The 16,809-nt window shown below is 44.0% G+C and overlaps 2 protein-coding genes across 2 annotated transcripts in view; both read left to right on the top strand.

The window, feature by feature from the left end:
* igsf21a (immunoglobin superfamily, member 21a) overlaps positions 1 to 6,667 on the top strand; it is a 281,998-nt gene extending 275,331 nt beyond the window's left edge. Inside the window, exons 9-10 of the mRNA XM_080424116.1 lie at positions 2,462 to 2,500; positions 6,492 to 6,667. Coding sequence (XP_080280242.1) covers positions 2,462 to 2,500; positions 6,492 to 6,568 — 116 coding nt within the window. The 3' untranslated portion in view covers positions 6,569 to 6,667. The remainder of the gene's footprint in view (positions 1 to 2,461; positions 2,501 to 6,491) is intronic.
* A 6,704-nt stretch (positions 6,668 to 13,371) lies between these two features.
* On the top strand, positions 13,372 to 16,554 carry klhdc7a (kelch domain containing 7A). The gene has a single exon (XM_080423670.1). The coding sequence runs from the start codon at positions 13,532 to 13,534 to the stop codon at positions 15,872 to 15,874; it is 2,343 nt and encodes a 780-aa protein (XP_080279796.1). The 5' UTR covers positions 13,372 to 13,531; the 3' UTR covers positions 15,875 to 16,554.
* The last annotated feature ends 255 nt before the right edge of the window (positions 16,555 to 16,809 follow it).

Here is a 16,809-nt window from a genome sequence, read left to right as displayed (position 1 = left end):
CAGAAAACCCAAAAAATCAGCATAGGGTTTCATCCCCCTTTAATGGATGTTTTCATTATTATTATGCAGAATAACACAGACAACAATATCAGTTTATGAACGTTACTGTAGCAGTCCTTAGAGTGACTTACTGTACAAGTTCGAGATCAGAGTAAATGGCATGAACCAAACTAACAACAGGATAAATGGTATTGAAACACACACACACACACACACACGCGTGTAGCCTTGGAAGACCATCAACCCTCAATGCCATGTTTGAGAGCAATTTTATGTCCATCATTTAATGTACAAAAAAGGAATAATCATTAAAAAGACAAAATAATTACCTGACACCTTCTCATGAGTGAGGCAATTATACACTATATCAAAAATGTACAAATTGATGGGCGGGGCATAAATGAGCGCACTTTCAGGTCGGGAAAACTGCCACGACACTATAGGGTGTTACCCTGTGAGGCATTTTGCTAGGAGGAGCGCTAATGTTCTGTTTAACACTCCCAGTGCACCCTCAGGTGTCATAGGCTGTGTGCCTAGCATGGCCCATCTGTCTGTCCTTCTCCGCCGCTTTTCCACGTTCACGCTTAAGGGAAGTGAATGGTGATTACATTGACCGCCACCCCACCCCCCCAGCAGCCTTGAGATGAGACACCTCTATCTCTCCCAGGGAGGAGAAGAGGAAGATGGAGAGAGTGAGAGACAGAGTGCAGGGAGGGGGGGGGGGGGTTGAGGGGGGGGGCTCACTTGACAGATTGTTTGGTATACTTCATACATCATCAGAAATAATAGAGTATAATGACGGCTTGCTATCTAGAAGCTCGGAAAATAGTGTTCGTGTCTTGATGATGTTCCTCTTTAGCCACCTTCACCTTCAGTGATAATACCCTCTTGATTACCGTGCAGCGAGACGGTTGTAGGGAGGCAGGCAGTGACACACACTCACTCACCTATGCACGTTTCGCACATGCATACACGCATGAACCTGTGTGCGGACGCATGCAAATCTGTGTGTCTGATTGAGACAAATGTGCATGCGCCTAAATATGGATAATTCACACAGCCGTGAACATGTACGGTATACGCTGTACACCCACACACACACACACACACACACACACACACACACACACACACACACACACACACACACACACACACACACACACACTCACACGGGTATTCTGCTCAATCAGAGCAGAGTTAGACTAACAAAGGCTTCATACATTCATTCATTTGTAACACTGAGAATGTATAAATGGATGATTTTCCTGTGTGCTACACAGTGGCACCCACCTGCTCACATCTTACTGTAAAGAGGCTGGAGTCCCCAATAGTAGTCAGACCAAATATAAGCCGAGTGGGGTGCTAATACCCTGCAAGACCTCATGCTCTCCACCACCAAGAGCTAAAAAACAAATTGCCAGAACCCACAGTGCAGGGTAGACGTCGGCACTACTTATTAGAGAAGGTAGTTCTTTCCTCAAAGCTCCCCACACCGCCTCCCTCTCACTATAGTTGTTGCCAGGTCCCTCCACTGCTGTTGAAAAAGTGTTCTGGCAGCTCTGGCAGAGAGCACCGTGGTCCCTGTTCCATTAATAGTAGCAGCCCTGCTCTGCGGGGACATGTCATTTAGCACCAGCTTTAGAGACTTAGGAGTTCAGCTTCATTAGAACGCCACGACCTATGTCAGACATCACTATTTTCTCATTTTCTCCCTTTTCCATCTGTCCCTCTCTCACTGGCTTTCATTGTCTGTCTGTCTGTCTGTCTCGCTTCGTCTTTCATCGTCTACTTTGTTCCTCCTCTACTCTCACCCATTAGCTTTTTCATTCATTCACTCGCAGGCTCAGTTATTCACTCACTCACTAAAGTTTTTGGTGGTTGTTATTTTTGTTGTTGCCCATCTTGAAAAAATATTCCATCTCCACCTGAGATATGACTATTTACTGTGACCTTGTCCTTTGACCTTTTAACTAAAACATAATCGTCTTTTTGTGGCAGTCCGCTGATCATTCCCACCAGGTTTCATGAAAATCTGCCCATATTATCTCAATTTTGACCATGACCTTGATTGTGACCTTGATCTTTACCTTTTTGCAGCCCAAAAGTATGGCATCTATTTGTGGCATGCCTACTCATTCACACTTAGATTCATTAAAATCCAAATTATTGTATTATTACAGAAGACAGAACTTGGCCCTGATTGTGACCTTGACCTTTGACCTTTTTGACCCAATGTCAAGTTATTTAACTAACAGGCAAATGGACAAACAAACAAATAGACAACTGGAATGGGTGAAAACAGACAGACAGACAGACAGACAATAATGCATCCTTTTCTTGATCCAGTAACTACTTACACTCGTTTCAAATTCAGCTGCTTTGTTATGGTTTTAACTTATATTTTTGTCAATTTGGTAATGCCATCTGACGGTTTCTCTTTTCTCTTTGTCTCTGACAGAAAATCCAGCCATGATGAAGAACACACAGAACAAGAGCAGTAAGTATCGCAGCCTTGGAAACAGCTGGCACTAGAGTCTGTGGTGATGCATGGGATTCCTGTTTTGGATTCGTAAGGATCATTCTGTTTACCAGGGATGGATCACGTGAGCTGTGATGTTGATTGCAAAATGTCACACAAAGTCTGTGTGTCAGAAATTCTTGTGCAGTGCGCATCAACACTAGTGACCATCACTTGATTAAGGACGTCAGTCGTTCGGTCCTGAATATATGCAGCACTCGTAAACGTGGTGATGATTCAGTCACAGAATCACCAGTGATGACGTTCGGATGTGGGGGGGGGGGGGGGGGGGGGGGGTGGCGGTCTGTGCGTCAAACCTCCCCCGGTAACGAATCAGCGCTCCTGTCGGTTGTGGTGCAGTGTGAGATTAGGCGTGTTTCATACGCGCTGCTGCGGTGGCTTATTTGTGGTTGCTCAGATTATCGTATGTAAAACTGAGGGATTGTCAGCAGAAGCCGCAGAGGGATCGGACAGCCACCTGTACCCACGAGTCTCTCTCTCTTTCTCTCTCTCTCTCTCTCTTTCTCTCTCTCTCTCTCTCTGGGTCTTACTTCCTTTTCTCTTTTTTCCCCGTTGTCTGTTCTCTATCTCTCTTCTCTCTCTTTCTGTACTGTACTATATCGTCGCTGTACATTTGTCCAAAACCACTACTTTAAGGAAAAGGAAAAAATAACCTGTATTCCAATGGATCCAGTGTAGATATGATTTAACCACAAGCTCTTATTAATACTTTTCCTTGGTTAAATATTCATAAAACCCACAGACAAACTTAACCACTCTCCATGGTTCTGGCATCCCTATTTTGGGCATGTTTTCTAGGCTATCTTTATTTCGATTTTCAGAAATGCTCACAAATAGTAATGCGATGCATTGTGAGCTTGTATATAGGCTATTTTAGCTACGTTGCACAACACTGCCATATGATGTATGACATAGGGCATTCATTAATGAAAAAAAAACATTAAAAGATCAAATATGGAGATAAAAGATTTCTGATCTGCAGCGACGATATGCATTTGTCCATCTCGCCATTGTTTTTCTGTCCCCATGTCACCAGCCCTGTCATGGTCCCTCCCTCAGTCTCTCTGTCTCTGTCCTTTTCTCTCTCTGGCTGTGTGTGTCCTCTGCCCCCCCCCCCCCTCTCTGTGTCTGTGTCTGTGTCTGTCTGTCTGTCTGTCTGTCTGTCTGTCTGTCTGTCTGTCTGTCTGTCTGTCTGTCTGTCTGTCTGTCTGTCTGTCTGTCTCTTTCTCAACCCTGGCATTCTTTTCGTCTCCCCTCTCTCTCTCACTCTCCTCTCGTTAACTCCGACTCTCTCTGTCTCCTTCCCTCCCCTTCTCGTCTGTCTATTTTTCTTTCTTTCTGTTTTTCTTTTTTTCCCTCCCTTTACCATTCTCGGTAGCCCTATCTCAGGGATTCAATTTGAATATGCAAATGCTACCGGGAAAGTGCAGGAGCAGGTGTGCCACAGCAAGGACAGAATCAGGTCAGCGTGGAGGCGCGGATCGTGGAGGCGCGGATCGCGGAGCGAGGCGCGGACATGCCTTGCATGCAAGTCAAATCAGTGTAGAACATGGCCCCGAGAGGTCGCCCCACACGTGCCTGATCGCTTAACCCATTAAGACCGGGAAACGCATCTGTGTCATTTTAAGATATATTTGGCTATTAAAATTAGCAGATATACAAGCTCATAGCGCGGCCAAAACTCGTGAAAATTTGCTTCAAATCTTAGAATATACGTTTTATTTTTAAGCGAATTTTTTTTACTCAAATCTTTGCTTCTGGGGGATTCTACAAATGTCTTGAAAAAGACATCTTTATATAGCAACATAAGTTTTTTGAAAAAACTTATGTTGCTATATATATCTGCGGTTCTCAAACTTTTTCATGTCAAGGACCCCCAAAATTATATGTATTTGGCCGCAGACCCCCATCTGAAAATATTTTGTTCCAGGGACACCCAGAAAGCAAAGATTTGAGTTAAAAATTTATATATACACATTTTCACAATTTTTCAAACTCGGTGCTGCGCTATGAGCTTGTAGATTTGCTATTTTTTAATAGCCAAAGAAATCTTAAAATGACACTGATGCGTTCCTGGCGTTCTTAATGGGTTAATGGCTGAACAGCCCGGCCCTCCCCTGGCGTGTGTGGGGGAAGACCACCCTTGTCAGTCACTCAGTCGGTTCCGCAGCTAACCAGTAAACTACGCATCCAGGAACCAAATGGACCCTCGCTGGTCCATTTGGTTCTGTTTGTACACTCTCAGAGTTAACGATGTTGGTGTAGTCATTGTCAAAATTACAATTCTATCCAAAGAACAGCACGTCCATTGCTGTCCGGCTGCAATGGCTTTGTTTTGCGACCTTCATTGTGAAATTTCTTGGCCGGTTGTGCCTCAGCCAATCACAGTCTCAGCCTGCCATCCTGTCCTCTCGGGCTATGGGATCATAGGCAGTGAAAAACACTGTTTGTATGATACATTTATTCTTAGAAATTCTGACATAGGCAATTAATTTAATATTTGGCAATCAACTAATCATTGCATCAGTTTTTATAAAAATGTGTTTTCATGTATTTTCAAAATACTAAATATATATTTGTGTCTGAAATACATTTCTCAGACCAGTATTTTGTATTTGTAGAATGATTTTTTTTTTTTTATTACCCAGTATTTGTAATTTGTATCAAAATACTTTTTGCAGTGTACTGAGTGTACTGTAAAACTGAAACATTTGTAATGCTCCATCCGGCCGTCATCCTGAATAAAATTTCAGAATAGATTATCAGCCCTGTAGTGTCTCCATAATGAGAATCAGTGTGCAACATATTTTTCATTTCAGCTGGTCTTTAAATGTACTTATGAGGACATAATTTGTTTGTAGGTATATAATTGTAGGTAGTATGTATGTAATGGTGTTAAAATATGACCCGGAAGAAGCTTTTAAAGTTGTGTTAAGTTTAGTTAAGGCCAAAGATTTGCAATGGACAAAACCATTTTAGAACGTCGCAGAAACATTGGCAGGTCGGCTGACACTCGCTAATTGAGTCTCATGAGATTCAACACGCACGCACGCACGCACGCACGCACGCAGCCATAGCCATAGCCACACCCACACCCACACCCACACCCACACCCACACCCACACCCACACCCACACCCACACGCACTCATTCCCATACCTGCCCGCACGCACGCACGCACCCGCTCCCTTTTTCACACTGTACCAAATACCCAATCTACAGCTGAATGTTCGCCTATTATGACATGCCCAGAATAGTGACGCAAGGGTTCATGTGGTTAAATCCCTGCACCAGCTGGTGGAGGTGGTAGAGCTGAACAAAAAGTGCCCGAGCCCCCTCCCTCATCAACTACTGCTAGATAGTGCCCTTGAGCAAGGCACAGCCACAGGGCCATTAAGTGCTCAGTTGCAGCTGCTTGGGGAGCAGTAGTGACGGCTGCGGTTGTACCGTGTTGGTTTACTCTGTTTGTGTGTGTGCAACCCCACTTTCCTTCCACTTGCAACTAGTCCCCACAGGCTATTACAGTGAACAGGATAAACGTCCACTTGACTTTTCTTTGCTTTTTTTTAAAGCAGTAATCCGTAAGATTTATAAGCTAAGAGCTGACACGGAACACCCACTTGCGTTTGTTGCCCTTTGAGATTCAGGAAATACCACTTGTCAACCAGTAGGTGTCGTACCCGGACCACAGGGTCTTAGTGTCAAACGGAAGAGTAGGAAGATAGGGCCCACATGGCTCCAACCACAGCAGATGTGCTAGTTATTATTGTATTAACATACTCTACTACCATACAGATTGGTCAAAACATTCAAACACATAGAAATATCTGTAGTATAAACCAAAGAGGGATGCACACTGTTTTTTACTGTCGTTTATAAATGGTGTCATTGTTGAAACAAGTGATGTATGTCTTTACCTGACTGTGGCTTTTTTCTGTGGCCCTTTCAGATGGAGCGTCTTGCAAGGACATGCTCGGACTGACTTGGATGGCGCTTGTCCTCACAGTGATTGTGGAACTGACGTGAAACCTCCCATGACACACACATACACATACACGTGCACACGCGTGCACACGCACACGCACACACACACACACACACACACACACACACACACACACACACACACACACACACACACACACACACACACACACACACACACATGCACACACACTCACTCACTCACTCACTCACTCACTCACTCACTCACTCACACGCACATACACGGTAAAATCCTTAGAGCAAATTTAACTCTGAGTGAAAAAATGGAACCAAATGGACCCATAAGGGTTAAATTAGCACTGAGGATTTTACAGTGTACTTGCTGTCGTCGCATAAGGGCACACATACACGGTACACACACTCAATTTTCAATAACACGTGCACACTTAGGAGACACACACACATGCACGCACGCACGCACGCACGCACGCACGCACGCACACACACACACACACACACACACACACACACACACACACACACACACACACACACACACACACACACACACACACACACACACACACACACACACACACACACACACACACACACATTCTACAATCCTGCAAGCCTTCTCCAGTCATCAACAGACCCCCCATGCGTTAGTCGATCAGGAAACAATGCCGCCACATGATGGCACTCCACTCTGTTTTTTGTAAAGAAATAATAACCAAGATAATGTTATAAAAAAAAGAACAAATGTGACAAATAAGAGAGTGACCACCTCCAATATAGCCCTGCCCAATCATACCTTTCTTTCTTTACATTTTTTTTTTCGCTTCTTGTCCCTCGTCTGCCTGTTGATCAATAAAATGAATTGATAAAAAATAACAAAAAAAGGAGGAAAAAAAGAGGATTTTTGAATTTATTTTTGATGAGTTTCAAACTTGGTTTGGTGTTGACTGAAATGTGACATGTGACCCCACGTTGACCACACGACCCTTCTGTCACACTCACCCCTGGAATAGAAACCACAAGAGAAACTAATGCTGTCGCTCAAAGTGAACATTCTTTTGATCCCTCCCTTTTTCAAGTGTTTTGTTTTTTCCTGATGGCTCGGAATGTATGATAAGATTAAAAAAAATTAAAAAAGAATTGTTGAACTGCGGGGGAAGAAAGAAAAAAAAAATCTCTTTTCGAGTGTATTTTGTGTACATCAGTGTAAATATTGAAGATAATTAAAGAGGTTATATGGGTGTCAGGTCAGGGGAATGGTTTCTGGAAGTGTTTTGGGAGGGTTTGCAGTTTCATCACCTTTTTTTTTTAGGTCTCATTCCAACACACCTTTTCTAGAGATAACCCCAGGCTGTAAGGACACGAACAATTGACAGCCTCTTTTTTATTTTGGGCTTTTTACATCTGTATGGCAGGTCTCTGAAAAGAAGAGAGAGAGAAAAAATATATGATAATTATCTAATATGTCTGCCATTTTGGGGTTGTGGTGCATGTGACGTTTGAAGATTCTTTCTCCTTTCTGTGTGCTGCAGCCAACTGCTGCACTGCAACTCATTGTCAAGCCTGATTTATACTTATGCATCGTGTCTTGGACAGAAAATCGCAGATCTACAAGTTCACAAGCTGTGAGCTTGTAGATTTGCTATTTTCGGGGGCGAGACACCCGTGCACAACTAGGTATAAATCAGGCGTCACTGGCCTGTAATCCAGTTATTTACTTGTTACATACTATCTTAAGTGACCTACATTGTGTACAATACGTAACTCCTTTACCCAGGCATTACTAGTAGGATCATTTTAGCCGCCAATCCGGGGAGGTGCTCACCTGAAGCAGCGTGTGTAAAACAGGGTTGTTGCATTTGTTTCATATCATCTGTATTAAAAATGGAGAGATGATCAAAATGATCAGCCTTGACTTACTTATGACCTGATGGTGTGTTTGACATGACATGTGAATTAAGCCTAATTTATATTTTGTCGTACGATGGTGTCGCACACCAAAACTAGAAAAAGTGCTCCTCAGAGCACAGGTCTCCCGCCAGGTCAGGTAGGTTATTGTGGGCCAGCAATGTTCGGAATTCAGTCATTATAGAGGTGAATCAGCATGGACTATAAAAAATCGGACAGATCTGTCTCGATCACATGACTATAGAGATAATGTGTACCGATTTGCGTGATGTTTAGCCAAAATCTGTGGGAGTAATATCAAAAGATGTGTTTAGCAAAGATTTGCCTCCTGGTGGCACTATAAAAGGCTGATGTGAAAAATGCATGGCAGAGGTTTTTCCTTGGCCTCTAGGGAGTGTCTGTGCAAAGTTTCACGCCGATCGGTCCAGTTATACTGTAGATAACAACGCAAATTGGCCTGTTTAAGTGCCACCGTGAGGCTGATTTGAAAAATGTAGGGTGGCATTTCTTCCTTGGCCTAGTGGGAATGTGCGTGCAAAGTTTCACGGCAATCGCACGCTGCGTTCATGATTTGAGGCATTTTGTTCAACTTCGTTGAACTTTGTTCGACTTCTGCAAACTTTGGAAGCCAATCTTAGCCAAACAGGATGGAAGATGAAAAATCAGACAGATCCGTCTTGATCACACAACTATAGAGATGATGTGTACCGATTTGTGTGATGTTTGGACAAAATCTGTAGGAGTAATATCAAACAATGTGTTTTGCAAAAATCGGTCTCCTGGTGGCACTATAACAAGCCGATGTGAAAATTTGGGGCAGAGGTTCTACGCTGGCATCCAGGGAGTGTGTTTGCATGCACAGTTTCACGTCGATCGGGCCAAGGGTGCAGGAAATAAGCTGTTCACAGACGGACGGACGAAGACACACGTACGGACAGGGGGCAAAACATAGTCTCGGCCACGCCAAAGTGGATCAACCTCTTTAACCTCATGGTCGGACACATTATACTACTCTTGGGCACTTCAGCACATCTGGTAGACAAGGGGAGTTGATTACAGTCACAATTTGATTATAATAAGCAGGGGCAGCTCTAGAAATCATGGACCCCTGACACTTGGGCTTCCGGGCCCCCTAATGATAGTTAAACTGACACATTAGAGATCATGGGCACACCGATACCACTTTATCTTCTAATATGAGTACTCACAGATACCGAGTATGAACAGTAAAGCATAATACTGAATGAAAGTATAATAGGCCGGCAACGGTTTGGACACAAGAAACTGGTGGGAGCACATTCAAGAAAAGAAAACACAGGTTCTTGCCATGGGTTTCGCCAAGGTTTAATACTTAAGCCTGGAATCTCAGGCAAGTTGCAGATTTTTCGTCCTGTGTATCATTCCAATGGCACCCCTAAGGTCACCTACATGCAAGTTCCAAAATGTACTTTGCTTCACACACCACATTGACCTCCAACTAAAATGGACCTGTAAGGGTCAAACACTCAGGGCTTTACTGTGTGGTTTCAGGCGGAGATTCTAACTTTGTTAACCCTTGTACTTTGAGACACACACTCTCTCTCTCTCTCTCTCTCTCTCTCTCTCTCTCTCTCTCTCTCTCTCTCTCTCTCTCTCTCTCTCTCTCTCTCTCTCTCTCTCTCTCTCTTTCTTACACTGTGAATGTAATCCTTGCAGTAATCCTTTTCATTTTTTTTCTTTTTCGGAGTTCACAATAATTGCAATTTAAGCTATATTCTAAGGACACAGCGTGTATTAAAGGATTATGGTTTAAACCTGGTGGGAGATAAGAGATGATGAGATTCTTTTAAAAAGCTTAGTAGAAACAGATCGAGGATACGCCCATCCACTGGGGAAGATTGGCTCACCTTGCCAAAGCACAATCCATATTGCATTTTTTAGATGAGAGGCAGCGTTGCACAAACACTATAAACAGACATTCATGTGCCAGCTGAATTAATTTCTGTAGAGCAGGAAGGAGGACATGCACCGTCATGTCCAACTTCATTATGCCATTATAGCCTCAGTTAAGAGCTTTTATCTCTCTATATTTTTTACGCACGATTAATTCGCTGAAAATATATACTTTCAAAGTTTGTGTCATTTACATCCACACAGAACATACACAATGATAAAGCAAAAAAGAAAATGTCATTCAGAACTACGTAAATTTTTCACCTTAAAGGCCCTTGCAATCCGATTCTCACCTGAAAAAAAACTGTAACAGTGTGTTGTTCAGTAGAACCCAGTTTGATTCATTTTTTCAGATGTGTTCAAAACTGATTGAAAAATTTAAAAACAACATCGGACTCTGTGTGCAAGGGCCTAAAAGGCCTTAACCTGTATGAATCAACTATACTGTATGACTCGATGTGAAATATTCACTGGTAAAAAAAATGTTATACTTAGTTGTGTGCAGCTTGACACTTTGTGAGCTTAGACGTAGATTGTGCTATTTTCATATAGCTCAGCTTTTGTTTTTATTTTGATTCAAGAGGCACTTCACCCGTTGTTCTGTCCATTCACATTGAAGAGAGAAAACCACAATCGAGAGTCCCCCATCCTCTGTGGATGTGTGAGTTAATCGACCCTTATAGTTAATGAGCGCATCATGACTTTGCAAAAGAAAAAGGGATGCATATATTTTAATAAATGAAAAAAAACAAAAAAAAACATCTGTTCATATGTGTTACCCACATGCATGTGCATGGGCATGCTTGTACTACTGTACATGTGGAGAGATGTCCAACATACATTTATATATATCCACCTCTGCTCTGACCTTCCAAAAAATAAATGTCAAAGATTCAAAACTGGCCTTCACTTAAAGACAATGGACCAACGACCTGCCACCAACAATTATTAATTCCATGAATACTTTCATATTTGAGGCTTTACTACAGCATCTGTTGCAAATAAAGAGAGCCGGCCTATTTTAAAGATAGGTTTGTGTACTTATTCATTCTCTGTACTGTAGTAGTAATTGTGCTTCCCTAATAGACTTTAATGTGAAAAATAAAATGAGCTGGCTTCTGTGTGTGCTATTTGAAATCACACACATACTGTAAATTACTGTTTCATTATGGAGTGGATTTTAATTGCATTTATTTATTTATTTTGCAAGATGAGCCAGTCATCAATTTAGGATGGCTGGGCTCAGTCAAGTTAAGGATGTTCATAAGCTGTAGCTCAATTCTTCTCTCTGTAGTTGTGGGTTGAACAGATTTTTAACTTGTTCCTCCCAGGGCACCATGACTCTCAAACCTTTTTGTCCCTTGGTTGATCCAAGGGGCATGAGGAAATTGAGGAAAGTGAAGGCTGGTAAGGGTTTGGTTAAAGGTTAAGATTAGGATTGATTTTATTGTCGTGGAAGCCACTGAATTTCACTCATTTCAGTATGGTATGATTACTTTTTATTATTTCAAGTATTGAAACTTGCTTGAGATCATTTCACACTAAACATCATTGTGCAGTTATTTTTGTCACAGTGTTAAATTTGTATTACGTTCTAATACATTTAAAAGTGAGTTGAAATATCAGTCTAGAATCTTTTGATTTACAAATTAAATTCATATGACGATGATCTATGTTCATCTACAATAGCTGTAAATAGACAATGAAATGTATTGACCCCAGTATGGTCCTGCAGTATTGTTAGTGGCTTCTACTCTTGTTCTGTTGTATGTTGACCAGTTGACTCATTGATGCCATGAGGTAGAAGGGGTGAAAGTGTATCTGTGCATCTATGCACATGGCTTTCAATCATTTTGCTCAGCAGTGATCCTGAATGGTACACCTGAGACAGGGGCGGAGCCTGAATGATACACCCGAGACAGGGGGTGGACGTGGTGAGCATATGGAGTCGCCCCATCAGTGAATTATTCACAACTTAACTGTTACCCGGTGGATTCCAGTTTCCCTTGTGTCATCCACAGGGCATACTATCAGATGACCAAACAGTGGCCGTGTCAAAGAGGACACATGGCACGCCTCCTGTATTCAACCCCCCCCCCACCCCAACGCACCTCTGAAACCCTCGCCAGAGTGCTGCTGAAATGCCCACTTTGTAGTGTCGCTTGACTACAGCCACCGCTCAAGCACGGTGTTATCAGCAACGACAGGCCCGACAGCTGTGACTGAGTGACATGGCTCCCATGTGACAGAGATATATGTTTGCATCTCAGCATAGCCTATAAAAGTGGATGGCATTGTCAGGATACCTCAGGCTCCATAGACACTGCCTCACAGTTTGCCATTTCTCAGGACTGTCTGTTTTATCCACATATTGTTTGTGACCATAATGCCAAGTAGTTTCCATTTCACAGCCTTATATAAAAAAAATGTTGTGCATAGAATTGTTTTGTCCCTGCATAAGCTCAGGCACTGCTCTACAGTGTGAAGCCTGCAGCCTGGCATGTGTATTGGTGCAGAGACAGACCTTTGATCTGTAGCTTTGGCTGAGCAAACAGATGTATCCTGGTTATTATGAACTTGATAAATGTCACCTAGCATCACTCCCCACCCCTTATTCAAACTGAGTTCGCAGCATCTAATCACATGTTTGAAACAGCGTGATCTATCACCATTTTATAACAGACACATTCAGTAGCTGACATGAAGAGAAATTACCTGGACCACTCCTGTTCACATTGTAAACACAGAGCTGAAAGAATAGCATTTCTTAGAAACAAAGTCAAAGAACAATTAATGCAGTTCTTGCATTGATGTTGTATCATGGGAGAAAGCAAGGGTGACTCAGCAAATCTCATAAGCAAATATTGACTTATGGGGCATTTACATATTCTCTCTATGTAAACCATCTGTTAGTAAACCTGCATCTCTTCCCCAGCAGGTGAAGCAGGACTGGTGCACCGCCCCTTTAGGGACAAGGATGCAAATACTATCTCCATGGGTATCAACTTACCCTTTGACTGCTTTGAGAGGCAACACAGTCATCAGATCACCATGGCTCTCATACGATGGAAAACAGGCAACATGCTACCCTCGGCTTAGACGCATCCAAGGACAATACATAGTACTGAATACTGTAGGTAGACGTAAGCCAAGCTCAGCCGTCACAGGCACAACCAGCCTGCAGCCATGCCCATAGCCGAGCTGTTGGGCGTTCAGATCGACATGCAGCTGCTGTTAAAGCTGACTCTCTCTACAGCCGCCGTGCTCCTGGTGTCCTGGGCCTACAGGTTCTACAGCACCAGGGGACATGGGAAACCGCAGCTCGGTGTCAGAGATGTCCCAGAGAGGCTGGCTGGAGAAGAACCCACAGATGAAACCTGTCAAAGTTGCAAGATGGCCCTGCGGCGTCGAAGCTCGCACAGAGAAGATCCCGACAAAGATGGCGAACAACATGGGCCCATGGAGGTTAACTCCATCTCTGACAGCCTGACACCCGACAACATCTATGAAAACCCAGCTGAAGTACAGCTGTGCCAGGCAGGAAACTCCACTGTGGGAAGTATGAATGCCGAGGACATATCCAACACCTCCAGTGCGGACCCAGGCATCTGCATAGAGAGGAAAGAGATCCTCTCATGGACAACGCAGGAAGAGGTCACCTGTGGTAACGCTTCATTTGGATCTACTTTGAACCTTCACAGTCCCAGAGAGAGTGGGACAGCCAGCCCTACAGGGCGCCGTTCCCCTTGCTGTCTACAGAGGCTGGAGGGCAGTGTGGGTGTGGGCAGGGAGTTGCGGAAGGACACAGAGCACCAGGGGGCCTTCTCCAGCTTCCTCTCCAAGGCAGCAATCAAAGTAGAGGATGCTAACCTGGTCATGGAGGGGGGTGGCTGCAAGACTGTGCATGGAAAGATATACGACTACTATGTGGAGTCTTCATCTCACTCTGTTACAGACTCAACCATTGTGTTCGGCCAGTATGAGAGGCAAGCACCAGACTCCCAGCCAGGGGAGTTCAGGAGCCGTGGCAGCAGCCTCACAGAGCACCCCTCATCTCTAAACCCTATCATTATGCACGATCTGGTTTTACCACACAGGAGTGCTGAGGAGGATCTATTCTTGCTAGCAGGCTGTGAGCAAAGACACCCTGCCAGGCCTGCACTCCTACGCAAGAACAGCTATCTGATTGCGGCAGAACACTCTGAGCTCCCCGCCCCTGTTCTAACATCGAGAGCTTCAACTCCTGTGGATGAGTCTTCGACCTTTGCCTCTGCCAGCCCTGTTCTCAGCCTCCCCTCAGACAGCAAGGATCTCAGTGTGTGGAACGAGCCTAGTTTACATACTGTAGCAAGTGCTCAGTTTTTCCACCAGCCAGGAGAACACCTGGGCAGGCCAGATATCGAGAGCCTTAAGGGTAAGCTCGATTTGGGGAATTGCATGGAGGTGCTGGCCCTGGCAAAAAAACAGGGCCAGTCCTCCCTGCGGGAGGCAGCCCTTCAAGTCATGTCTGATAACTACCTCCAGGTGCTCAGGGATCCCAGTTTGTATGGGAGGTTAATGGCTGGTGAGCGGGAGCAAATACAGAAACAGAGAATGAAGGGGAGGAGGTTTGTTGTCGTGGCTGACATGGACCCCCAGGACTGGTCGAAGGGCGCCGGCCCACGGAGGCTGGTGCGAGAGACAGAGCAGAGGAGCGGGTCGTCCAGTGGACTGTTCTATTATGATGATTATGAAGACGCCTGGCACCAGCTCTGCCCCATCCCGCAGGAGGTTATATCTAAAGGCTGCGCAATGTGCACGATGGACAACTACCTGTTTGTAACTGTTGGCTTCCAGGACACAGAAAGAGAGATGGTGCCTTCAAAGCGTGTGTTCTGCTACAATCCCGTAACGTCCATTTGGAAGGAGATCAGTCCCATGAATGAGGCCAGGCCTCACTGCAAGCTGGTAGCCCTGCAGGGTTACATTTATGCCATTGGAGGGGAGTGCCTGTCTTCGGTAGAGCGCTACGAGCCACGGACGGACAGATGGACTTTCGTGGCTCCACTGCCTAACGATACATTCGCTGTGGCCCATCGAGCCACAGTGTGCAATGGGGAGCTGTTTGTTTCAGGGGGAACCCTTAGATACACACTGTTGCGTTACAACCCAAAAGGCAATGTGTGGAAGCCGAGTCTGCTTGTCGGCAGCAGAGGTCGGACAACCGAAATGGTGGCTGTGAGGAACTTCCTGTATCGGTTCGATGTTAACCCCCTGCTGGGTGTCAGCGTGTACCGCTACCATACGTCGGTTCGTGTATGGTACGAGTGTAGCACCAAACGCCTGCATTGGTGCCCTGCCTTCCAGTGTGTTGCCATGGATGACAACATCTACTGCGTCAGCCGGCAATTTACTATAAGGTTCAATGCCGATGAGGTCTCTCCCGCATTTGCAGCAGAGGATTTGAGTGTCCTGTCTGCAGCCAAGGGCATTCTTTTCCCCTTTGTCCTCTCACTCCCTGATAAGAAGCCACTCCAGACTAGCGTCTGACCAGCAAGCATTTCTATTTTTCATTGATCAAAAGATTGGGTGGTGACGGAGTGTCCCAGTTAGATCACACGTAGCATCAGGTTTCTTGTTGACTGAGTGGTTCTGTTTTCTGCTATTCATCCAGTTTCTGGAGCTAAAGGACTTTGTATGTAATTACTGTTATTCACATCATGCAAATTATGATGGCCATCAACTTACCCCGCACAGCTTTGAATATTTTCAACATTTTTGTGTACTGAGGATTACAGAAGGAAGCATAGCTGTCTCCGTCACAGGCAATGAAAGTAAAATATTAGGCCATTAATGGTAATCAGACTTCTGTTTGTTTAGATTTACTCAGGGGGGTGCTGCTGTATAAATTGTTTCTACAGTTTGCCTCCTCCTCACTGCCATTAGGTTAGTTCTAAATCATTCCAGATGCTTTCTTGTTTAGCTGCAAACATAATCTATAAATAAGTCTTACAATAAATGAGTTCATTCAACTCTAACACATTAGCGCCGTTGAGCACTATACTGACAATCTATCACTGTGCATCATCTTGTAGGGCACCAATATTATTTACACAGTGAACTGGATACGATGCAATTATTTTCATTTGCTCTTTAACAATGACATTATGTAAATTCTTTGATAACGTAATATGGGAGTTTCTATAAATAATGAAGAATGTTGCTTAATGTTGTTTATGGTGGGGTTTATGAATATTGTAGTGCTTTGTTTGATATATAAGTAGACTTGAAATAATGCATTTTTGACTCCTAAACCCTTGCCATTTGTACTAAATCCAATCACTTTATTTTATTATCTGTTCTTTTGTAAATGCAATACAAAGAAAAGCACTTATGGCCCATTGGTTGTACTCTCAAATAATTTTACTGACCGATTTCAATTGAAAACTGAGACCTGGCAATAACGGAGAAATTGCAGTGCCTAT

Source organism: Gymnoscopelus braueri, assembly GCF_963280865.1.
Source record: "Gymnoscopelus braueri genome assembly, chromosome: 3".
NCBI classification, from domain to species: domain Eukaryota; kingdom Metazoa; phylum Chordata; class Actinopteri; order Myctophiformes; family Myctophidae; genus Gymnoscopelus; species Gymnoscopelus braueri.
This window is presented reverse-complemented; position numbering and strand designations above follow the sequence as displayed.